The following is a 22,296-nucleotide window of genomic DNA, read 5'->3' on the forward strand; positions in this document are numbered from 1 at the left end:
TTCGTCCTGAGGCGGTGCACAGGCTAGAGCAGAAAAACCAGGGCCAAGCGAAAAGGCCGTTTGTTTCGATTCTCTTTCGCCTTGCGTTTCCTCTGTCTGATCCCTTTATTTCAAATCCTGTGGATGAGGTCGGGCCTTGGCGCACAGGAGCTGCGTGACCTTGGAAACAGTAACAAGCAGCAGTGGCTGTTGAATGATGGGGGAAAAGCTGGAGAGGAGATGGGGGAAAAAGTGAAGCTCTCTCCAGCCAGGCAGAGGACCGACGACGTTGGATATCGCGGCTGAGGCTGCTTGGACACGGGGCTCTTGTTTGGAACAGTGAGCTATAATTAACTCCCGGACTAATACAGTGTGGCGATGCGCCTCGTGGAATCTGATGCCGGGCTTGCGAAGTTGCATCCATACCTCACACGCCTGCTGACAGGGTGTCAGTGGGCTTTGCAGCGGGTTATCAAGTAAGTTGTCTGAGTGGCTGCTTGTGCTTGAGGAGGGTGACTTCAAGGTTGTGTTCATGGCAGTTGCTGGACGGATTGCCAGTTTATTCCATCATGTGAGCAAGGCACGAAGCAGCTACTGCGGATATCGAGGTGCATGGGCCTTGATCTGCACTGCGGAGGTGCTCCTTGAGCTCTCGTTTGACAGAGAGGCCAACAAATTACTGTTCCTACCGGTACTAGTACTACGTGTTTCGAGCATCACATCTCGGAGCAACGATACTGACACGGTGCCGAAGCACTGATAAGTGGGTTGTAGGCATGTATATATATATATAAAAAAAAAAAAGCCAAGGAGAACAGCCTGGAAATGCGCCACCGTCTGTGTGCCTGGCCGGCGAGCTACGGTGTCACGGATGCGACCCCAGGCACACTCGCTGCGAGAGCCGTGACCTCATGCTCTGTATCTGGACCCTTGAGCCGAGGTAGGTTGATAACATGAAGCTTCGAATAAGAGATTCAGCATACCCAAACCAAAACTCTTGCAAAGTAGCCAAACAGATGCTGGGTATGATAACGAGCATGTGACATGTCGATATGCACAGCACGTCTCCTGCTGATGCTCCCCCCACCCTCTTGAGCACTCTCGATCTGAGACCTCTTCTATGCGGTTCTGGCCTTTGTCGTGCTGTATGTAAGAATGTCGCTAGTTGTGTGGCTGCTGTTGTAGGTCGTCGAATTCACATGCAGCTAACACAGTTGAGGCTGGCTGCAATCTCCCCGAACCAGCGCCACCTTCTCCAAGCCTACCTACTGCAAGCCTAGCAAGCCTACCTGTAGCTCTTACAGCTGGCCCCTCCAACATCGACAGACGACGCACACTTCCTCTCTCTTAAGATCACGATACCGCGGCAATTGTCTCCCGTCACGCCAGCCTCGGCCGACCATGGCAGCGCTGCCCGATCCCCAGGCCATTGAAGAGCCCTCGTACATCGACTACGAGACCTTCCTGGCCCCCGACTTCGCGCCCGCCTCCTTCGCCAACTCCCTCGTCCTCGCCACCAACAACCCCGACGACTCCCCGCTGGATCTCGCGACGCCCTTGTCCCGGGTCCTCTTCGATGCCCAGGAGATTGATTCGCACATTGACCTCCTCACGACCCGCTCCGCCGTGCCCCTGCTGCAGTACACCCAGTCGCAGACGGAGGCCAGCAAGGCCATCGTGGCCCAGCTCGATGCCCAGATTGCGAGTCTCAACGACAGCTACAAGCAGCTGGAGAAGGAGGTCATCGACAAGCATGCCGAGGCCGAGGAGATTCGACAGGTCGCGTTGCGCCTGTGGGAGACGCTGAGGCTAGGGAGGTCAATGGGGAGATGCCTGCAGCTCGGCAGACAGCTCCAGGTGCAAATGTCTGAGCTGGGCGGCTCCAGCACCGGCAAAAGCGATCACGGAGCGCTCGTTCGATGCTCGTACACGATACTGTCGCTGCGCGAAGTGCTGGACAGCAAGGCACCGGGAGAGGAAGGCCATGGGCTGGACAAGCTGAACGCGATCAAGGCACTACAGGACACGGTAATTGTGCCAACAGAACGGCGGGTTGTGGAGGTATCCGAACGCCTGATTCGGGAATTCGCCATCTCGAGCAACATTACTTTTGCGCAGAGCGAGGAGACCCGATCGCGGCTGACATCCGCCATATCTGCCCTTTACTTGCTATCCCCCTCGTCGGGCATCCAGCCTGACAAGTGGTCACCGAAGCTGCTCTTACAAGCCTTGGAGACCTACGTTCGCTCTGCCCTGCAGGCAAGCACCGCAGCGCTCTCGCGATCCCTGGGGCAGCTCCCCACTCTTGACAAGTCTCTCGCCGAGGTCGTTTCCCATTGCCAAAACATTGCCTCTCTCGAATTGATCCTCGAGGCCGTTGAGACTCCGGCCCACCCCTTGATCCCAGCTCCCGCAAAGAAGAAACAGCACAGCCTCTATCAGCTGCTGCTGTCCCGCTTTGAGACGAGCTCTCTGGTATCCTACTTTTGGCGCACCATGGCAAGCAACATTTCCACTCGTGTACAGGAGATTGCTACCCGAGGGGGCATCGTTGCTCGAACCCTGCGCACGAATAAGAACGTGGTGGGGGATGCCATTCGGCAGGCGGTCGTTCGAGGGGGGCAGGCCCCCAATGTCTTTGCCAGCAGCAAGAAAAAGCCCGCCGTCGAGGCGAGCTGGGACCGAGAAATCGCCGTTATGGTGGGTAGCGTGTTGAACAACATTGGGCGGTGATCTTTCTTCAAAAGCGTTGGACATTTTGGAAAGGGATATCATGCATATAGATATAGAATTGTGACATGAGTGTCATGAAACGCAGATGCTGAACGGAAGTATATATACATGTCTCAAAGATAGAAGTCGGCTTTGCCTCGCACTCTCGAATTACTCAGCCACTTGCTTCGAGGCAATTCAAACAGCCTTCTTTGGCTCCTCTGGACGTCTCTTGTCATCGTATCTCAGTATTCGTCTGGTGGCCCCGGCCAGCTCCCCTCCGGCACCGGTACTCTGGCCGATCTCGTATAGATATGCCTGGCACCGTTGAGGTCCAAGCCCTCCATGCAACCCCCCTTGACCGTCACCGTCGGCCGCGACGTCCCATCCGGCAGCAGCCCACGGTGCAGCACACGCACGCCGCACGTCTTGCAGAAATAGCACTCGAGGGTGTTCCTCGAGTCGGTCTTGCGCGTCCACATGCCGACGCGGTCCCGTATGCTCTCGGGGAAGGGAAGCATGCCGTCGACGGGGAAGACAGCGGAGACGCCAAAGGCCGAGGACGACTGCTTCTGGCACTCGAGGCAGTGGCAGATGTCGACGGAGAGAGGCTTGGGGAGGACGGCCCGGAAGGAGACGGCGCCGCATTGGCAGCGGATCATGGGGTTGGTGTCCATCTGAGGTGATCAAGTACGAAGGTGAAGCGGGAGAAACAAGGTATGAATAGCGAGAGGAGCTATGAGAGCCGGCTTATACGGAGCGTTGTGAAGGAAGCAGCACGCTGCTGTACTCGTGTGCTGAAATACCGCTAGCCAGTGACTTCCGTCGGATGAATAGAGCACTTGATCACATGGATACTAATGGATAGAAGGCAGATGGATACATGATGCTGTATGAGGGGTGTCGGAGTTGGAGACGGCCGAGCCAAGTTTATTACATGTAGAGATCGGCTACTATGGTGGATTACAAGTGAGAGGTGATGCAGACGGAGCGCTGGCGTGCGCTGTAAAGCCCAAAAATTTCTAATCCACCTTGATAGGACAACAGCCCGATGTTGATGGAAGTCGTGCTCAAATAGTAACAAGCACGAATTGTTCGGTACTGGTATCATGAATCCGATCTCTTCCCATTCGCAGCGTCATCAATCCTAACACTGCTGCCCAGTGCCAACGCCTACGTCCAGCATACAAAAGTCGGTGTTTGCATTCACAGTGCGGAATGATATCGCTATAGACGAGTCTTCACGCGATCGGTGTTTTGGGTGTGTGCGGCTTTTCGGGTCCGGTCACGGCAGCGCCGGATCGTCTCCGATTCTACCAACCTGGACGGCCCTTGCAGCCCCAGCCGCTCTACCTAAAACTCAATTCCCATCTCTATTTCTTCCTCTTCCTCTACTACTTTGTATCTTCAATGGTTTAATCCATCCCCCTTCTTGTCCCCCCTCGATTTGCTGCGCCCTGCTCTCGGATTCTGTCCTGGGAGCGACGAGCGACGAGCGTCGTCGACTTGAAATCCTCCCTCGACATCACCGCCTGTGATCGAGAGGTCGAGGTGCTGAGAAGCGGGCGATTCGCCATTCGAGGAATCAATCTCAGCCTCTTCTCGAAACAAACAGCATGATCCGCTACGACGTCTTCGACGCCCGGGACCTGCTGGCCTTTCCCGGCGGCGACAACAGCACCGACACCGTCTTTGGCGGCGTCCACTTCAACCTCACCACGCTCGAGCACTGGAACTACACCTACTACAGCAATGGCACCCTGTCCAACAACTCGCGCTGCTATCTGACCTACGAGCCGTACGAGCCAAAGCTGCTCATCAGCAACGGCACCTTCGTCAACGCCACCAAGTGCTACAGCGCCGTTGACCCGATCGCTGTCCGCGGCTACACGGGAATTGGATTTGCCGTCGCCTATGCCATCGGCCTCATGCTGACGCTGAGCTGCCTGGCCAAGCACGGCAGGCTCTATCTCCCCAAGGAAAAGCGCTTCTATCCCATCGGCCGACGCTGGCAGTGGTACTGGGGCTGCTTCGTCTCCGCCTGCGCGCTCATCAGCCTCTTCACCAACATCGACATTGACCGCTACCATGTGCCCGAGCTTCCCATCATCGTCACCTCCTTCTTCTGGTTTCTCATCTGCCAGGGGACCGTTGCGTTGGTGTGGGAGTCGGTGAGGCACTGGGGAAGCTGGCAGGAGCGGCAATTCGTCGACCCGAACCCCTTTGTCTACCGCGAGGACGACCGGCGCGCCAAGGTGGAATTCTACTTGCCCCTGTGGTTCTATTTCTGGACCTGGATGGTGAGCTCGCGCCCCTTGTTTTTCATGGTCACACCAATCTCGTCTCGAGCAGTATCTCATAAAATGATCTAGAACTTCTTCCTCGTCATTCCTCGGAGCTGGTCCTTTGTGGAGCAGCAGCGCTCTCCAGAACAGACCCTTGCCAAGGCGATTCCCGCCGCCACGGGAGCGCGGTTCAAGGCGGGCGCCTTCTGTCTCGTCATCGCCTGGCTTACCATCATCTTCTCGCTTCGCCACTCAATCTATCACTACAAGCCGCGGAACCGTGGAGTCTTCAACCGGACTCTGGGCTTCGCCAAGGCGCTCCCGCTGCGTTTCGTACTGACCATTCCCCTGGCTGGCGCCCTTGTTGCTTACCAGGTGCTGATTTCCTTTGACTGGACCTTTTCTGTCATGCGCTACCAGGGCATCGTGCCGGTCATCTTCGCCTGGGGCTACGGCCCGTCCTTGCTCATCATCTTCGTGCAAGCCGCATATGGGTTCGCGAGCCCCAATGAAGACAAGGCCCTCCTCAACCAACGACGACAGCGCGGCGACACAATTGACCGCGAGCTTGGCATCGTCAGGAAGCCGGCGTGGTGGAGGCGCGTCAGGGGCGAACACCTATACACCATGCGAGACAAGATTTCCCAGAACGTCAATGAGGTGGGAGGCAAGCGCGGACTCAGGGCTAGATTCGAAGCGGAGGGCGAAGGTGAGACGGGCGACAAAAGCGACGGCATCGAGATGACGAGCATGTCCCAGAAGAACAACCCGCGGGTTGACAGGGCTGGCGTCGGGAGCCTGGCATCCACGGACCAGCGGCGCTATACCGGCAAGTCGGAGCGCCGACACAACGAGCGCATCGTCGAAGACTTTGCCGGCGTGCTTTTCCCCAACAATGCCGACACCGAGAGGGCGCGGAGGATTGCCGAGATCACGGCAGACGGACCTCCTCCGTATCGAGACGAGGACCGCGGCCGCTCGTCCCGACAAAACGGTGCGAGCAACGGGCAAAGGAACGGCAGCGCCGATACCACCAACTCGATTGCTGCTCCGCCGCAGCAAGTTAGAAGCATGCTGGATGTTTGAAGCGGCATATCGACTGCTTTCATTGATGAGTATCTGAGAGATGACAAGAGTATTAATGAACAATGACGAGATCAATGAACGTCTCGATGGGTGACGGCTCGCCCTTTTCAATGCGGACAAGAGAGGGACAAAGCAACTATGAAAGGGAGAGTGTGTTGTCATTCTTGCAGAAAGCGATGCTTGATGAACTATCACGATTGGGACGATGGGCGCATTGCTCGTATCTACACTGCTGGCTTGCCTGGCCAATATCCTCCTTTGGCATGAGGTGGTACATATACTTGATATACAGGACACAACTCTTCAATTTTACCATTTTATCTTCAGTACACGACTTTATATCAGTTGCCATCTAACAAAGACACTTATTCGGCAAGTGTATTAATTAGGAGCCATCACTCATGCATGAAATCCATACATGTGATGCCACTCCGTCCCTGTCCCTCGAATAGCCGTGTACTCCGCATACATACGTTCTTCTGTTACAAGCCTTGGTTGTGCTCCCGAATGTCGCAATGCCTTGCTGACGTTGCAGGAACCCATTTCCTGTAGAACCTCGCTCTGTGCCACCGTAAGCGGATGCCGTCCCCGACCAGGGATTCTTTTTTGAAGGAATCTGGGCGACGGTGACACAGAGGAAGGATGGGGGAGGAGGACAAGCACGATGGATTGACGACATGGCACGGCATGGCACGGCATGGGATCATATGACTGATGCCAAGGGGGACGCCAGCAAGGGGGAGGTTCTTCCTTTGGGTGGTGGCCACCGCTTTGTGTGGTAGTAGACGTGTATCGAGGACGCTGGTGTTGAGTTATATGTACGTGTAGGTCAGTACCGTAGGGAGCTGTATGTAAGGTACAGTATGTACGTAGAATGTGCATATATCTCGGATGATACAGCCACTCATGATGCGAGCGGCAACGCATCCAGGAACTCGGTCGGATAGGAATCCCTGTCGATCCCTCATCTGCCAAGCACAGTTACCGTATACAAAACACTATGTAGGTTCGTGTACATGAGGCTGTCGAAACTCCCCGCGAGACGATTCCGAGACGGTTCCCTGTGGTTTCAATATTTCCATGGCCTGCGACGTGCTCCTAGTGCTGTCAGAAGGAAGCTTCACGCCTACTTGCTTCTCTCCCGAATCATATTGGCATCTATCCAGGCCTATGGGAACCTTTCCGATGTTGGCGTTTGCTGCAAACTTTACATAACTGACCACCAACGCATATATACGGGCCGCTTTCACGGCGCTGGAATCTCATCCATTCAATCATGTCATCATCATGGTCAAGACCTTAAATTCCTTCGCTTAATATAGTACTTTTGTAGACGCACCCATCCGAGCAAACCACCAAAAGGCAAACCGAGGTAATAGAAACGCAGCACTCTCGTCCAAAATATACTTTCCATACGTGCCGAGCAAATACGCATGCATGCGCGAGTGTGTGCGTGTATGCATCCCAAAGTCCAAAAGGCCCGAGGCTTTGTCATAAACTCTCTCTCTCAGAGAGCGACCAGGTTCTGGATGACGTCGCGAATCCGATAGATCGCTTGCATGCCGGAATTGTGGACACTTTCGAAGAGCCCGTACGAGCATTACATCCATTTCTCTCCCTATTTATTCCGTCCTAATTGCTGATAAATACCTTCCTTCTCCTTGGGGTGATAGTACCTCAGGTAAGGCATGTTAGTACGCAGTCAGGCCAACATGCGGCTACAACTTCTGCCTTACACCCGTCTCGACTCGCACTCAACACACTCAACTCGGTCAATATTCATGCACGGCTCAATGACTGGAGGCTTCCCATCTTGTAGCGTAGGCACCGAGCCAATCAAGAGCTGGCCGCACAAAGAGAGTTTGCACTACTCCGAACCTCATACCATGACACCAATTTTGCCTTTTTTTCCCTTTCATTTTCCCTCTCTCGCTCGTTCTCTTGCGACCTAGTTTGCCATCACCCTCGTCTATCTGATTCTTCCATCTGGGTAAAATCGCCCCACGATGTGAGATGACTAAGGTAGTGCCTCACTTGTTGGGCGCGTAATCCATATCTATTATATGGGCTACCAGGCCCCAAAAGTCGTGATGCCTCGAAAATGGGCCCGGGGGATCCGCTTCGTCGCTCCCGTAGCAGCTCAGGCGGCCGGGCTTTGGGCGGCAACAAGGGACCACCCTCACGCAATCCCGAGTCACTTGCTCACGGTTGGGTTCGTCATACAATAATGCAAGTGCACGCACGCACGCACGCACGCACGCACGAAGGTTCAGGCTGTATTACACGTGCTACCTACTCTCACCTTCACATTGGCAGCCATTCACGGTATCAGAACAGAGGAGAAGCAGATGATGATTCCCGATCCGAGCAGCTTGGCACCTTCCAACTCCTTCCGATGCTGCCTACTCTTACACCAAAGGTTTACAACAGCCAGGCTGAGGAATGCAAAGCAAAAGTCGTCGTCTCGTCATGCCGTCATCCAGCCGGAACATGGAGTTTGAGGCCCTGGGTGCCCATGCTTAGCGGGCGTTCGCTTCCAGCCTAGCAGCATGGAGCACCTAGAAACCTAGCGCCCAGCAGCACCTAAGTAGCCAGCACCTCCAGGCTAGCAGCACCCAGCGCCTCAGCGCCTTAGCGCCCACTAGACCGACCCAGCCCAGCCCCAGAGTGGCTGCTCCGGCCACCTCATCCCTTCAGGTTCAGCAGCCCAGCCCTGGAGCGACAAGTCGCCTGGACCTTGCCCTGCCCACTGGACTGCCGCTGATGTGCCTGGGCCGCACACGCTAAGGTTTGCGCAGGGCAGATGACCTGTACCTTACGTTGGCCCCCTCCCTCCTTCCAAGTGGGCGAGTTCAACGGAACCGACGACGTCACACCTCCAGTCGTCGGGATGGGCAGGCAGGCCCCAGGTACCCTTGCTCCACATGCCTGGTGTCGAGGTACCACCAGGTCGAGCTTCGAACCGAAAATCTAAAGGCATCCATCCATGAAACTCTGCATCCACGCTCTCTTCTTAGGCTCGCCTCGCTGTTGAGTTGTTGTGACGCCCATACCGAATGCTTCGGAATACTGACTGACAACCACAACTCCATGTTTGTTGTATGCATCGTGAACTCTATGTGGCATGCGTGCACGAGGGTATTCGTCGCTGCTAGACACCGTTCGACCTAGCGCATCGGATAGTCGGTTGGCATGTCGTCCTCCGTCCGTGTCGCTTTTGGCATCCTTCGCCTGGCTTTGGTCCGTCCGGAGCTTATAGATGCATCATCGAGACAGCAGAGAGATGTGCCGTCCGCCATGTCCGGCGGAACCACCGGTCCAACACTTCAACGCTTGCGCCGCCTCTTGTCATCCGGCGTGGTATGTTTGAAAGCTTCTCGCGCAGGCATACGAACGAACAGCATACCCTAGCTGTATTCCTTGGCGACCTCGTAGCAGCAGGTCATCACAGATGTTAGCGAGCTCGCCAGCTCGTATCGACGAGGCCCGGCAGTCCGCATCATCGCAAAGGCCCGGAGCACGCACGCATAACGTCTGACGGCTAGGTGCAGGTACCAGGCCCCGAGAGGCACGAGTAAGGCAGATGGTAAGGTATGGAGGGTCGTGAGCCGTGGGCGGGCTGCAGGGCGCTGCCGAGTGTCACATGGATGCGCATTCTCTGCTGCCCGCCGGTAGCGCGCTGCGATCTGGGTGCGGTTTGCGCCTCAGACAAGGATTCCGACCTTCCCGGAGGGGAGGCCAAGCCCCCCCTTCGACTTGTGCGCGTTCTAGATACTAGTACTAGTGGTGGCAGTAGTCGTCGATTTCTGACCTGGAGAATGGCGTGGTGCCTTGGCCTGCCGGAGGTATCTCCAGGTACAGGCTACCCAGGGCGCATCCACGATGGACATGCTTAGCGCTCCAGCCGCTCTGCGAGGTCAAGCAGGTCTGATAGGAATGCAGTTTGTACGTCCCTATATAATACTGCTGTAATCGAGTTTTGAGAAGGCCGTTGAGCATCGCGATTGCTACTTCGTACTGCAAGCAGGCAGGCGTCTGCCATCAATAGTTGATGGCCCACTCGCCACCAATATTGGCGAGACGGCCGAGATACACCAAATATATTGTTCAATACTCGCAAGTGATATCGTCACTCACTCAAGGGCCCTCCCCGGCATCAGACTCGCCAGCTGGACTTCGGTTCGCAAGTATGAATCGTGACGAGCGTGGTTGGCGCCCTGCCCTGTCATGCTATGCCATGCCCTGCCACGCGAATCCGAATCCGGCCTCCGCCGAGGATCGCGATGTCTGTCTCTTGAACCTATTTTTCCGTGGAGGAGCCTGCCAGCCTCAAATCAGAGAGTCTGCAATTCCTCACCTGCTGCCTCATCCTCGTAGCCAGAATTGCCAGAGTCTGGAATGATCAGGCAGAGTATCGAGTAAATAGACACCGACGTCGTCAGCCAGCGCTAGCCCACCAGGCACGCATCGCTGTGTCACCGATCGCAGGGTCCGGGCGGCTCAACCCCTGCCGGGCTCGTTCGCTGCTCTGCCCAGCTTGTCCGCTGCGTCCTTTGGTTTCCGATTCTGGGCCTGGCGATCGTCCAATCGCACGGCCGCAGCGAGGGCTTCGGGGGCTACTCTGGTCAACTGGCCGCCGTTGTTGCTAGCGGAGTCGAGGCACAGTACATCGTCCAGCGCTATTACCATACCGTACCTAAGGCACTCCGGAGATGCTGAGGACTGGCACAAGTTTGAACTGGGCCATCCATCGTCGTCCGAGGATATCCACGGCGCAAACTGGCCCTTTGGCCGCAAGCAGCGACCGCCTTCAGGCAACCGGCACCAGAGCAGACAAGCAGCGCTCTCGCAGAGCACGCGCGGGTTGACGCCGTCGGCTAGCGGCAGGCAGGCAGGCATCCTGTCTCCAGGTACCCAGCCCTTGCCGGCCAGGTACTCGATACGTGCGGACTACTGCCGCGGACCACCACCACCAGCTGCTGCCACCTCCGGTCAGCAACCAGTCCAGTGGCCTCTAGCAGCTCCAGGTCGGCTCAGGTACTCGCCCTCGCCGGCCGGTACCTGGAACGCACTGGAGCAGAAGCAGCTTCGGGGCAGGCTGGTGAGGGGCGCCATTCCCCAGTTCTCACGCAGCCACCAACAGTGCCTCCATTAGCAGCCTTTTGGCACCTCAGATTGGGTCATCGTTCCATTTGATCCTCCGGCGTTGACGACTGCCAGAGCCTTACTAGTCTAGTGAGCAGGTCAACAAGCCCAACGAGGAGCGCCGCCATCCGCCTCGAGCGTTTGCTACCTTGGCTCGCAGTCGTTTTGCCTTTTTTCTCTCCCTTCCAATTCTCTCGTCTGCTGCCTCCCCCCAAAAAAGTTGCCCAGCACAAAGCTTCAAAGTTTCGGGCGGCCGAGTTGTCCGCCCCCTTGTCCTTCCTGATTTTCGCCTCCTCCGCCCTTGCTGACCTCAAACACTTCCCCCACCACCTTTTTTTCTTCCCCTCCCCCCTCGGCCCTACTTCAGCCTTCTTGCTCGTTGCCTTGGCCCTGCAACTCCAACATCAACTCCCAGCTCGGTTTCCCAGTGGACGCGGAACACGGACACGAACCATCACGGAAATCCTGTGCCGGGCTTCACTGTGCTCGTTGAAGCAACACTCTTCAGACAACAAGTGGCTCGTCAAGCTGCCGCTACCGTGCGGGCTCCGGCGGTCTCATCCAACGATCGGAGACGTGCCTGACTGTGCCGTACGCACGCAGCCTTGCTCGCTGGGTGGTGCCCGCAGAGGTCGACAAAGTGCCACCCTGTTTTACCCTGCTCTCTTGCGTAATCGGCCTGTGCTGCATCACCTCCCTCGCAAACCTCCTCCTCTTCCGACCTTGCACGACACTGCCGACGGCCTGCGAACCGGCGAACCCGCCGACGCTCGCCATCATTCCTCTTGCATCGCCGTCAACGTAGCCCATCGTCACTGCTTGGTCGCCTCGGTGCGCCCAACATGGCGGCTGCGTTTCGCCCAGTCAACACTCCCATGGCGGCGGACCTCTCCAGGCAGGACATGATGGCTCCGAGAAGCACGACTCCTCGTCCCAGCACCGCGCCGCAGTCACAGCAGCTCCAGCCCGCGGGCTCGCCTGACGACGGAAAGACGCCAACGCGAGCCACCTTTAGCAGCATCAACATGGCCAGCAAGAGGCCTTTGCCGCCGAGTTCGTTTCCTCCAGCTCCGCCCGCTCCTGACCCTCCCGAGAACGCACTGCACCATGACGGCTCCCATCGCTCCAAGTCGCCCAACAGAAGCTCGCTCGACGTCGACATGGATGAATCGGATGGAGAAGGCGGCGCAGTCGATGACGGCGCCGGCTCCGACGACGAGAGTGTTAACGCCGATGGCACAAGGTCCAGCAAGAAGAAGAAGTCCCAGCGCTTCTTCTGCACCGACTATCCGCCATGTAATCTTAGTTTTACTCGGAGTGAGCATCTGGCTAGGCACATACGGTAAGCCAACGGATACCCATCTCACCTTCTTTTTCCTTTGCCAAAGTCCCAAGGCGTTATGCTAACAAGATGCTAGGAAACATACTGGAGAGCGGCCTTTCCAGTGCCACTGCTCAAGGCGATTCTCGAGGCTGGACAACCTACGGCAGCATGCCCAGACCGTTCACGTCAACGAAGATATCCCGATCGACTCCCTTGCGGCCACCGGATCCAGGTTTCAGCGTCAGATAAGGACTGACAGGGTCCGTCAAGCCGGCAACAGGGCGAGAGCGTCCACTGGCGGCAGCGCTGGCGGACCTGTCCGTGGACATTCGAAATCCCTCTCGACTTCGAGCATTTCCAGCATCACCTCCGTGGCCTCGGCCTACAGCCCGCAGACTGATGCTCGTCGACGACCCGCCCCACTCGTCATGGCGGCCGATCCCCGCTCCAGGATGTCTATCGAGTCGTACCGCAGTAGCACGGACAGCACCTTTTCCTACCGACCCAAGAGTCCCGGTGAATACAGCACGCCAACCTCTGCCACCTTCTCGACGGCCCAGAGCAGCCCGCGATGGAGCGCAAGTGTGACGTCTCCGGCGGCGCACTCGCGATCTCATAGCATGTACGTCGCGGGCTCTAGGACGCCCGGTCGTCGCCTGAGCGTCCCGTCAGGCAGCAGCCCGTTTCAGTTTCCCCAGATCCCTCACGGTCAGCCTGCAGGCCGCTCGCCCGTTGGGCTCCCGTTCATGAACAGCTCCAACGCTGGGGCTTTTGCGCCTCAAGGTGCGAACATCGTTGCGTCACCGACTGCTGCTGCGCCTTCCGGGTTCTCATCCCGACGAGAGTCGATTGCCAGCACCGGCGAGGAGGCATGGCGGCGGCGAACCTGGCACCCAGACAGCCGTAACCAGCTGAACGCTGTCGTCAGCCAGTCGACGAGGCTCAACCCCCCTCCGCCTATTGCGAACCCGGCCGGGCCTCCAGCCAACCTTCGCCTTCCCGGTATCGAGTCCTTTGATCCTCTCCCTCGCTCCACCACGCCGCCGAGGCGCAAGCCGTCTCCCATGGCTGTCGATCCTGAGCTCGCCCCTCGACCGCCGATGATGGAGGCCATACAAGCTGACGAGAGGCGGAACCTCAACATGTACGACGTCAGCCTCCAGCGCGGCTTGGGCCGTCTTGACATAGGGCCCAAGACCCCTCCTCGCGATAGCGCCGGCATGTGGGCATCTGAAGTCCACAAAGCGGTCCAAAACGTCGATCAGGCACGCCCGAACCCACCAGTCGTCCGATTTCAAGAGCAGCCCAGGCCGAGCCATATGGTCCCCCCTTCAGCCACCCCCAGTCGATCCTTCCATCAGCATACCATGTCTGCTCCCACCCTGGCTAGGGAGCCAAGGGGTCACGGCTGGTATCCAGCGGCTCATGGAGGCGGCCATCAGTCATCGCAGGACCCCCGGCACCATCTTGTTGAGCGAATGGTGCATCCCAACTTTACCGGCTTCTCCGGGTTCCCAGCACGAGAGCCCCAGGAACATCGACAGCAGCAGCAACAGGCACATCCTCAGTACCACCAGCAACAGCAGCTGCATCAACAGCAGCTGCAACAGCAACAACAGCAGCAGTTGCAGCAGCAACCTCTTCGACAAGATCGCTCGAACAATCCCGATTCGCTCAAACGGCTCGAAGCGCTGGTGGCTGTTGCGACGAGTGAAGGCTCCACCACCACGGCTTACTGAACGGCTGACGGCTCTCGCTCATCTTTTCCCCTCCCTTCCCCCCTCCTTATAAGCGGCGTTTACAAGCGGATACGCGGAAACGCGAGACTGAAACTGGTTGATATGCTTTGCACTCTCCCATTCTGGTGAATCCGGGCCGAATGATGAAAGTACGGTTGACGTTACGAAATGGAACGGGGATGGCAGGTATCTTCGCGCAGCCGGAGCCGGCTGAGTTTGACGTACGACATGACTGGAGTAGCCCAGGCGAGGTGGTGATGTTTTGATACCCTTTTAGCTTTGACTGTGATGCGGCCGCGTTGCTCCCTTTTCACGACTGATAGTCTGTCTATTTGCTTGTTGGTTTATCGTGTGCCTTTGGAATTGTATCCAGGAGTTTGGGAGGGTCAGGGTCTTTTTCTTCACTAGAATCCAATGCGGGTTGGGTGTACATGATGATTGAGATGCATGACAGATTCGAATATGGCATGGACATCTCGAGAGTCGGTAGAGTCTACCAAAGTGCCTAGGTTGTACATGATGGGACTGGCTGCCCAGTAGCATCCCCAACAATATATCTCCTTTCTCTTTTGAAATTCAATCCTTATTTCGTGAAGCCCCTGGTATCAGCGTTGTAACAAATACCAAGTAGCAACGCAACTGTGATAGTCTGCAAGGCCTTGATCGTACCCACCGTTCACAAAAACAGGTGACTGACGGAACAAGAAGGCAATGCCAAAGGACGAATAATATTATTATATTATCAGTTATTTGATACTTGAGAAGCTATTACTACGTATTTATAAGCAAGGATGGTTATGTATCTTGTTGAATCTGCTTTCATTTAGCAGAAAGCGAGGCGTATTGGTTCTTGACAGTCACATCAAACGCCTCAGGACGACGGCCCAGCAGCTCCTCCAAGGTAGGCGACACATAAGCCGTTTCGCCCTCGCGGATGGCCTCCCAGGCGGTCGCCCAGGTCCGAGCAAGGTCAGCGGAGCCGAAGTACTTGAGGACCTGCGGCTGGTTGACGTAGTCGTCCACGGAGACCTGGCGGATCGTCAGCTCCCTGCCGGCGACCTCGGAGAGCACCTTGGCGGTCTCGGCGAGGGACCACTCGCGGGAGCCGGTCAGGATGACAATCTTGTTCTTCCAGGGGAAGTTGGCCGGGTCCTTGAAGTACTGCGCGATGAGGGCGGCGGTGGCCTCGCCCAGCTCCTCGCGCTTGGCCCAGCTGATGCCCGGGCCGGAGCCGTCGTGTGGGATGCGGATCTCGGTGCTGGCGGGATCCTTGAGGTCGACGAAGGCGGTGTAGATGGGGGTAGACTCGCTGTAGAGGCCCTCCCTGACGGAAGTCCAGGTGAAGCCGGGGTCCTTGGCGGCGATTTCACGCAGGCGAGCCTCGGTGTCGAGGTGCGTGCCCATGACCTCTGCCTTGGTGGTGTCCTTTTCGGGCAGGGCAAAGGCGAGGGAGGAGTAGAAGACGTGCTTGACGCCGGCGCGGTGGGCGGCGTCGAGGGCGGCGAGCTGGAGGGGCGTGCGGTAGCCGCGGCTGTGGCTGGGGTAGGAGATGAGGAAGAGGGTCTTGACGCCCTTGAAGGTGGCCTCGAGGGCCGCGGGGGAATCTTCAAAGGTGGCCTGGCGGAGGTGGACGCCTTGGTCTTGGTAGATTTGGGGCGTCTTGTCGGGGAAGCGGCTGATGAGGACGACGTCGGAGGCGGGGATGGCTTTGGAGTTGAGGAGGTGGGTGTAGGTTGCTGTGCCGAGGCCTCCTGAGGCGGGGAAGATGGCGACGGACATGTTGGCGGTTGTTGTTGATGAGATTAATTTGTAGGTTCTGATGTGTCGATTGAAGAGCCTGGAGGGAGTGGTCAGTAGTAATGAAGTACAGGATGCTGCTGCTGCTGCTGCTGCTGCTGCTACAGATTTCTGCACACTTTATATCTTCATCTCGATACGGACTTGGCTCGGAGAGAAGAGCTCTCCATATTAATAATATGACGTAGGCGTTCATCCTGGCATGGGCAATGGCACCATCTGTAAGAGAAGTTCTCGAGCATTCCACGATGCCGTGCAAAGGATTCACCAGTCTAATGCAAGATCGAAGCTTGTCTGGAGATGCTAGCCCGCAACCACATGGGCGAGATGCTAGTACCAGCAAAGGTACACCTGAAGTTTATGTAAAAGTGCAGACCAGACCCCTGTTTTATTTTTAGAGCTGGAGCTTGGAACTTGCTTGTGAAACACAGACCAAGGCCAGACAAGAAACGAGACCGCTCCAATAGTGGCGTCCCCGGGCCCTCAAGGTTCGCGGGCCCTCTTGGGCCTAAACGTCTGGAAACGCGCGTATGTTGGTCGTACAGCCTCAGCCGAGGATTACGCGCAAAAGGGTGCTTCCGATCACCAATGGACCCTGGTTAACCTCCAATGTACCTTATGCTGCAACCGCCGTTCAAGCTCCAGCCTTGCTTCCCTGTCACTTTGAATGCTCCGGTGAAGTGAACTGCGCAGAAGCACCGGCAGCTTGCTCGAGAGCATCGACTCGGATCCCGACTCGAGGGTATCACCAGCCCCCTTTGGCCAATGCCCAGCGGGACGGACTGCCCCGGCCAAGCGAGATGCGCGATATGGATGGCGTCGACGAGGTGATGGCCAGAGGTAAGGGGAGCTCTTATGATCTGGCCTTGTTCAGACTTGCGCAGAAAACGACTGATGCGATTTGTTGCTCGTTTTGACAGATGCCTGGACGTCAATTCCTTCCCACCTGCTCCGCGCCGAGCTCCAGAGACGGCAAGACGAGGGCGAGCGGCCTCAGTGCGGCGGCCACAACTCGGGATGGTACGACACCGCGGCGCACATCTTTGCGCTGCTCCTGATTCTCGTCCTGAGCACGCTCGGTAGGTCAATCCAGCGCAGCAGAGGATCACTTTTGAAGACCAGATTGCTAATCCGAGCTTGCGCATAGCGTGCGGCTTCCCCCTGCTGTCTCGACGAGCGACGACGGGGCATCGCCAAAAGAACATCATCTTCTACTGCCAGCACATTGGCACCGGCGTCCTGCTGGCCACGGCCTTTGTGCACCTGCTGCCGACCGCCTTCTCGTCCCTCACCGACCCGTGTCTCCCCTACTTCTTCAGCAAGGGATACACGCCTTTTCCCGGCCTCATTGCCATGGTCTCCGCCATCGTCGTCGTGGGCGTCGAATCCTATCTGACCGCTCGAGGCGCGGGCCACTCTCACTCGCACGCACACGACTTCTGGGATGAGGATGAGCAGGACGATGCCGCGAACGATGCGCGGGAGCTACCGATGGCCGTCAACGGCATGGCTAGTAGCAGGCGTGGGCATGTGACGGGGCGACGACCGGCCGACATTTCACTCGACAACCTGGAGGCTTCGGAGGGACTCATGGCCGATGTCTCCCCCTTGCCTGAATCGAGCCCGGCGATGCAGCGGCGACGGTCTGCGGACGACGACGACGACGACGACCGAGACTCGGACCTCGACCTCGACCTGGCGGAACTCGATCCCGTCTCTGCCGGCGGAAGCGCTCAGAACGGCGCATACTCTTCGCTCTCACGTGTTAAGGCGCATGCCAGAGGCGGCGGCGAGGCTTCCGACGGCACCCACGTGCAGTCCCCCGAGGAGCAGAAGCGGCGGATGCTGCAGTGCCTGCTTCTGGAGGCGGGCATCCTGTTCCACAGCGTCTTCATAGGAATGGCCATCTCCGTGGCGACGGGCCCGGCCTTTGTCGTCTTCCTCGTCGCCATCAGCTTTCACCAGTCGTTCGAGGGCATGGCCCTGGGCAGCCGCATCGCCGCGATCCAGTTCCCCAAGGGCTCCGTCCGCCCCTGGCTCATGGTCCTGGCCTACGGCACCACCACGCCCATCGGCCAGGCCATCGGCCTCGTCCTGCAGCGCAAGTGGGACCCCGGCAGCGCCACGGGGCTCGTCGTCGTGGGCACCACCAACGCAATCTCCTCGGGCCTGCTGCTCTACGCGGGGCTGGTGCAGCTGCTGGCCGAGGACTTTTTGACGGACAAGAGCTATCGCGTCTTGAAGGGCAAGAGGCGCGTCCAGGCCTACTTTTCCGTCGTGGCCGGCGCTGCGCTCATGGCGGCTGTGGGAGCGTTTGCGTAGCCCTTATTGTTGTTTGTTCTTTGCATGCATTTATGGGTGCGGTTATATGTTGCCAAGTTGAAAAACTTGTCTCTTGCGTTGGTATCGGCTTGGGTTTTTTTCTATCTGGCCCCCCCTTTTTCATTGAATCCACTCATCTTGTTCACCACCGTTCGGCGTTGGTAGGCTAGGGGGGGCAAAACTCATAGATGAAAGTTTCGCGGCATTAGCATGTGCTCTTTAGATAGGAAGGGCTTTTATCGGAAATTTATAGGCAGAAGGGGTCATGCTTTTGCATTTATTCATCAGTTGAGCGTCGTTCTTCATCTCTGAGCCTTGTTCAGGTCATGTGTAGGGTAATTTGGATTCTGGATGGACTGGCGCTTCTCCCTATAATCTCCGCCTTTGCTTTCCATAGAGGCGATTCGGGGAGAGTGATGAAATAGGGGCCCCTCAAGAAAGACGCGAATGTCGAGGCGCAAAACTGAAGCCTTCAGAAACATGAGCCTTCCTCTGAGATGCTATTGTGTGATGTCAGATGAACAAGTGACGCTTCTCTGCCGTCTTCCACTTCACCGAGCTTTTCACCACTGCCCTCTGCTTCCTGCCCGTTTGCCCTCTACCGAATACACTGCTTCACCGTCATCCCCGTAGCTAAGAGCGCAGAAACAGGAGGGTTATGCACGAAGAGAGGACGGGGAGATGAAGTACAGAAGAGACATCCGTCGTGATCAAGAGCTTTCGCACCGCCATAGGTGAGCCTTCTCTGAGTAGCTGCCCCTCGCGTGTGAACATGACGCTGGTAAGGCGTGTATAGTTGCTTCTCTTTTCCCCCCTGGAATCGTCTTGTTTTTTTTTTTTTTTGTTGGATCTCCTCTCATGGTGTTTCTCCTGCCGGACATTGCAGAGCATACTTTATCCTATTTCACGAATAAACAAACAGCAATATTCATCTCGTTTTCTATCAACACAGCAAAATGGGCTCCTGCTTCTCCGGACCCGTCCCGCCTTCCCGACGACGCCATCACTCCCGCTCGTAAGCCTCCCCCTTATTCCAAGCCAAGACAGAATAAGCATTATTCTATTTCCGTTGTGTCGTTTGTTACGGACGACCAGTGGTGGAGGAAAGGAAAAGAAAAGAAAACAAGTTTACCATTGAAATCATTTCGCAGTTCCAAAAAGCCCCGCTGTGCGCCTGTCGAATACGAGTACTTCTACACCGTTCAGGACAACGAACAGATTCTTATTCGACGCCGAGTTGGCCATTCTCGAGGCCATTCTCTAGGTGGATCTTCACGGCTTGTGTTGAGGGAGGACAGGGAGAGAAAGGACAGGAAGCAAGAGAGGAAGAAGAGCAAGAGCAAGTCCAGTCGCGACAAGAAGAGGCAAAAAAACCATCGGAGTCAACATAGCAGGAGGCAATCCAGTTACGGTAAGCAGGGCATCCATCTCCTGTCACGGAAATAAAGCAGAAATGGAAGATGTGCTAATGACATTCTTGTTTGTTACAGGCTCTGATGGCGGAGACGAGGGCCTCGATGAAGACACCCAGGACCAGATGGGTTTTTGGCTGGATGAGACGACAGGAGGTGGCGATGGAGGCTACCAAGCAGGCCTCAGGGGCCACGAGCATGCGGGAGGTCATGACGATGTTTCTTCTCTTCATGAGGATGACGAGCAAGAGGCCATTGTTGATGATGCTCAAGTCCTTTCGCAGGTGGTGAGACGATAAACCGGTTGGCGCTTGTGATCTCGGATACACCAGCGACGGGGAAAGACTGGATCAGACAAGTGTCTACAAAGGAAAAGGGCATATCGCTTCGAAAATTCCAACTGGCTGACCACAGCAACCATTCAGGGGTATTGTTTGGTCGTTTCGATCTCAACACGCCCCCTTTATCTGGAGGCATCGCCATTTTCAACAACTGGCATATGAACCATTGCTACGAAGCCTATACTAGCGACAATAAAGGCATAAACAGGATAATATAAATGAATTAACCCATGAATACAAGATCCCATGACCACAGACAAAAGTCAAGCAAGCTTAGCCACTCATTCACCTCACCTCACCCGGTGCAACAATACCAGCATCAACGCCGCCATTGTCTGCCGTTGCCTTGGTATGCGTGCGTGTACACCCTGAATCAGATGGGAAAAAAACAAAGATGCATCCAATGGAAGAAAGAGTAGAATAGCAACAAGGCGCGGCATAGACGGAACGCAAATGGACACAAGCTTAGATGTAGTTTTCCAGCCTCCCAAACGGGGTCCCCCAGCCATCACCAAATGACTGACAGCTGCCAGCCAGCCAGCGATCCAAGTGGTACAAGAGTGGCCAGTTGTTTGCCCCGGCCAGCTTGCTCACACTTGCCGAGCCGTCAGTCAGTCAATCAGTTCAGCTTTTTCATTTCTCTCCTCAAGCAAAGGGCGAAAGCTTGGAGGAAGCAAAAAGAAGAAGAAAGCAAGATATCCCGCTCCCACCTAACCACCATCCCCCCCTTTTATCCGCGCAAAGAAACCTGCATCCCTAACAACAACAACAACAACAACAACAACAACAACAACAACAACAACAACATCAACCAGATTTCAAACGCCCTCAAGTATAACACATTCTGCCACTTATCGTGATGGGCTGCTGTTTTTCCAGCCAGGCCTCGAATGCCGCTTCTCGCGGCGAGCATGACCAGCATGAACGAGCTGCCACGCCTCCTCCGCAGTACGTCTCCTCAACCCTGATAATCCCTCCTTTACCTCAGGCCTCTGTAAGGTGCCGACAGATGCTGACACTCTCATTCCCAGAATCCCGCCCGAACAGTACGACCCACGACACATTGGCGTCCTCCCCGACCCCATCGCCACCACGCCCCCCCTCGCCGCCCCCGTCGCCATCTCAGGGGCCACCGAACAAAACATGCCCGCCATCGTCGAGGCCATGACGCCCCACGACGCGGCTGAGCGCGCGAGCTCGTCCGCGTCCGCGTCGTCGTCGGCTTCGGCTTCGGCTTCGCAGCACGTCATTCTCGAGCCGACGGTGTATGTCCCTCCTTCTCGACGGGAGAACGGCGTGACGCAGGCGGATGAAGCGTCGTCTGCTGCTGTGGAGGAGGGAGAAGAAGAAGGAGAGGCTGTTGCGTCTCCTGAGGAGCGGGCCAAGGATTCGACGAGCTCGAGTTCGGGCTCTAGCTCTAGCTCGAGCTCCAATTCGAGTCAGGAGTAAGGAGGACGGATGACTACATCTCGACTTGGATTTTGGAGGCTGGGATGGAAATGGATTGCCCGAGAGAGTGGTTCTCTGGGGTTCTTGAGGCGGTTTCACGAGGAGAGGCGGAATAGAGGCAGAGCTTTGTCTCGGCACTCTGGCCGTTGACTTTTTTTTTTCTATTTTTGAGATGGATGGTAACACGAGGCGTTGGGGACGAGTCGGCGTCGTATATCAGGCCTGTGGCTGGGATACGCAGTCAGATACTGGTCTGTACCTCGTAAAGGTGAATTTGATGTATTTTCCCACCTTGATGCCTTCTGACGCTGTTCAGGATGGCCCTCATCTTTGACTACATTGGCACGTTCGGCCTGGAGGAGCATAGAAGAGCATCATCGTATGACAGCCCGAGATATCACGTCCTCCACATCAACGACGGCAAAGTTGATTTGACAAAAGAACAAGCCTCAAAGAGAGCCCAACGGCTATATAAGGCACATGCATATCGCAAAATCGGCAGCCTTTGTCCATCAGGCCACTGCGCTCGACTTTTCCAAAAACTTGCTCAAACGCCCGCAGCCGCATTGGCCCAACCATCGCTCAGAGAACGTCCCCGGCTGTGGTCCATGTCTTCCATTCCTTTGACTCTCCTGGAGAAGCACATGTAGCTTCACAAGCTTCCACAGATCCAAAACAGATCAAAGGCAAGGTAGGAATTACAGC

General features: G+C 56.4%; 11 protein-coding genes across 11 annotated transcripts; 7 read left to right on the forward strand and 4 right to left on the reverse strand.

The window, feature by feature from the left end:
- Positions 1-1,380: 1,380 nt before the first annotated feature.
- On the forward strand, positions 1,381-2,712 carry CCMA1212_004953 (Conserved oligomeric Golgi complex subunit 5; the record flags this gene model as incomplete). Its single annotated transcript, XM_073702235.1, has 1 exon — positions 1,381-2,712. One exon carries the CDS (start codon positions 1,381-1,383, stop codon positions 2,710-2,712), a length of 1,332 nt encoding a protein of 443 aa, XP_073559032.1.
- Positions 2,713-2,936: 224 nt separating this feature from the next.
- CCMA1212_004954 (uncharacterized protein) lies at positions 2,937-3,368 on the reverse strand (the record flags this gene model as incomplete). The annotated part of the gene is made up of 1 exon (XM_073702236.1): positions 2,937-3,368. One exon carries the CDS (start codon positions 3,366-3,368, stop codon positions 2,937-2,939), a length of 432 nt encoding a protein of 143 aa, XP_073559036.1.
- Positions 3,369-4,307: 939 nt separating this feature from the next.
- Positions 4,308-6,062, forward strand: CCMA1212_004955 (uncharacterized protein; the record flags this gene model as incomplete). The annotated part of the gene is made up of 2 exons (XM_073702237.1): positions 4,308-4,991; positions 5,064-6,062. The coding sequence occupies 2 exons, from the start codon at positions 4,308-4,310 to the stop codon at positions 6,060-6,062; spliced, it is 1,683 nt and encodes a 560-aa protein (XP_073559037.1).
- Positions 6,063-9,229: 3,167 nt separating this feature from the next.
- CCMA1212_004956 (uncharacterized protein) lies at positions 9,230-9,689 on the reverse strand (the record flags this gene model as incomplete). Its single annotated transcript, XM_073702238.1, has 2 exons — positions 9,230-9,386; positions 9,469-9,689. Coding segments are annotated over 2 exons (378 nt in total), but the record flags the coding sequence as incomplete, so codon positions are not given.
- A 255-nt stretch (positions 9,690-9,944) lies between these two features.
- CCMA1212_004957 (uncharacterized protein) lies at positions 9,945-11,217 on the forward strand (the record flags this gene model as incomplete). Its single annotated transcript, XM_073702239.1, has 2 exons — positions 9,945-10,007; positions 10,489-11,217. The coding sequence occupies 2 exons, from the start codon at positions 9,945-9,947 to the stop codon at positions 11,215-11,217; spliced, it is 792 nt and encodes a 263-aa protein (XP_073559035.1).
- A 524-nt stretch (positions 11,218-11,741) lies between these two features.
- CCMA1212_004959 (uncharacterized protein) lies at positions 11,742-11,984 on the reverse strand (the record flags this gene model as incomplete). Its single annotated transcript, XM_073702240.1, has 1 exon — positions 11,742-11,984. One exon carries the CDS (start codon positions 11,982-11,984, stop codon positions 11,742-11,744), a length of 243 nt encoding a protein of 80 aa, XP_073559038.1.
- A 65-nt stretch (positions 11,985-12,049) lies between these two features.
- On the forward strand, positions 12,050-14,270 carry CCMA1212_004960 (C2H2 finger domain transcription factor dvrA; the record flags this gene model as incomplete). The annotated part of the gene is made up of 2 exons (XM_073702241.1): positions 12,050-12,549; positions 12,626-14,270. The coding sequence occupies 2 exons, from the start codon at positions 12,050-12,052 to the stop codon at positions 14,268-14,270; spliced, it is 2,145 nt and encodes a 714-aa protein (XP_073558687.1).
- An 819-nt stretch (positions 14,271-15,089) lies between these two features.
- On the reverse strand, positions 15,090-16,049 carry CCMA1212_004961 (Quinone oxidoreductase 2; the record flags this gene model as incomplete). Its single annotated transcript, XM_073702242.1, has 1 exon — positions 15,090-16,049. The coding sequence occupies one exon, from the start codon at positions 16,047-16,049 to the stop codon at positions 15,090-15,092; it is 960 nt and encodes a 319-aa protein (XP_073558686.1).
- An 818-nt stretch (positions 16,050-16,867) lies between these two features.
- Positions 16,868-18,389, forward strand: CCMA1212_004962 (Zinc-regulated transporter 2; the record flags this gene model as incomplete). The annotated part of the gene is made up of 3 exons (XM_073702243.1): positions 16,868-16,907; positions 16,988-17,146; positions 17,215-18,389. 3 exons carry the CDS (start codon positions 16,868-16,870, stop codon positions 18,387-18,389), a joined length of 1,374 nt encoding a protein of 457 aa, XP_073558685.1.
- A 1,453-nt stretch (positions 18,390-19,842) lies between these two features.
- On the forward strand, positions 19,843-20,100 carry CCMA1212_004963 (uncharacterized protein; the record flags this gene model as incomplete). The annotated part of the gene is made up of 1 exon (XM_073702244.1): positions 19,843-20,100. The coding sequence occupies one exon, from the start codon at positions 19,843-19,845 to the stop codon at positions 20,098-20,100; it is 258 nt and encodes an 85-aa protein (XP_073558684.1).
- Positions 20,101-21,001: 901 nt separating this feature from the next.
- CCMA1212_004964 (uncharacterized protein) lies at positions 21,002-21,591 on the forward strand (the record flags this gene model as incomplete). Its single annotated transcript, XM_073702245.1, has 2 exons — positions 21,002-21,090; positions 21,174-21,591. 2 exons carry the CDS (start codon positions 21,002-21,004, stop codon positions 21,589-21,591), a joined length of 507 nt encoding a protein of 168 aa, XP_073558691.1.
- Between the last annotated feature and the right edge of the window lie 705 nt (positions 21,592-22,296).

Source organism: Trichoderma ghanense (assembly GCF_004382785.1).
Source record: "Trichoderma ghanense strain CCMA-1212 chromosome Unknown scaffold_5, whole genome shotgun sequence".
In the NCBI taxonomy this organism is placed as follows: domain Eukaryota; kingdom Fungi; phylum Ascomycota; class Sordariomycetes; order Hypocreales; family Hypocreaceae; genus Trichoderma; species Trichoderma ghanense.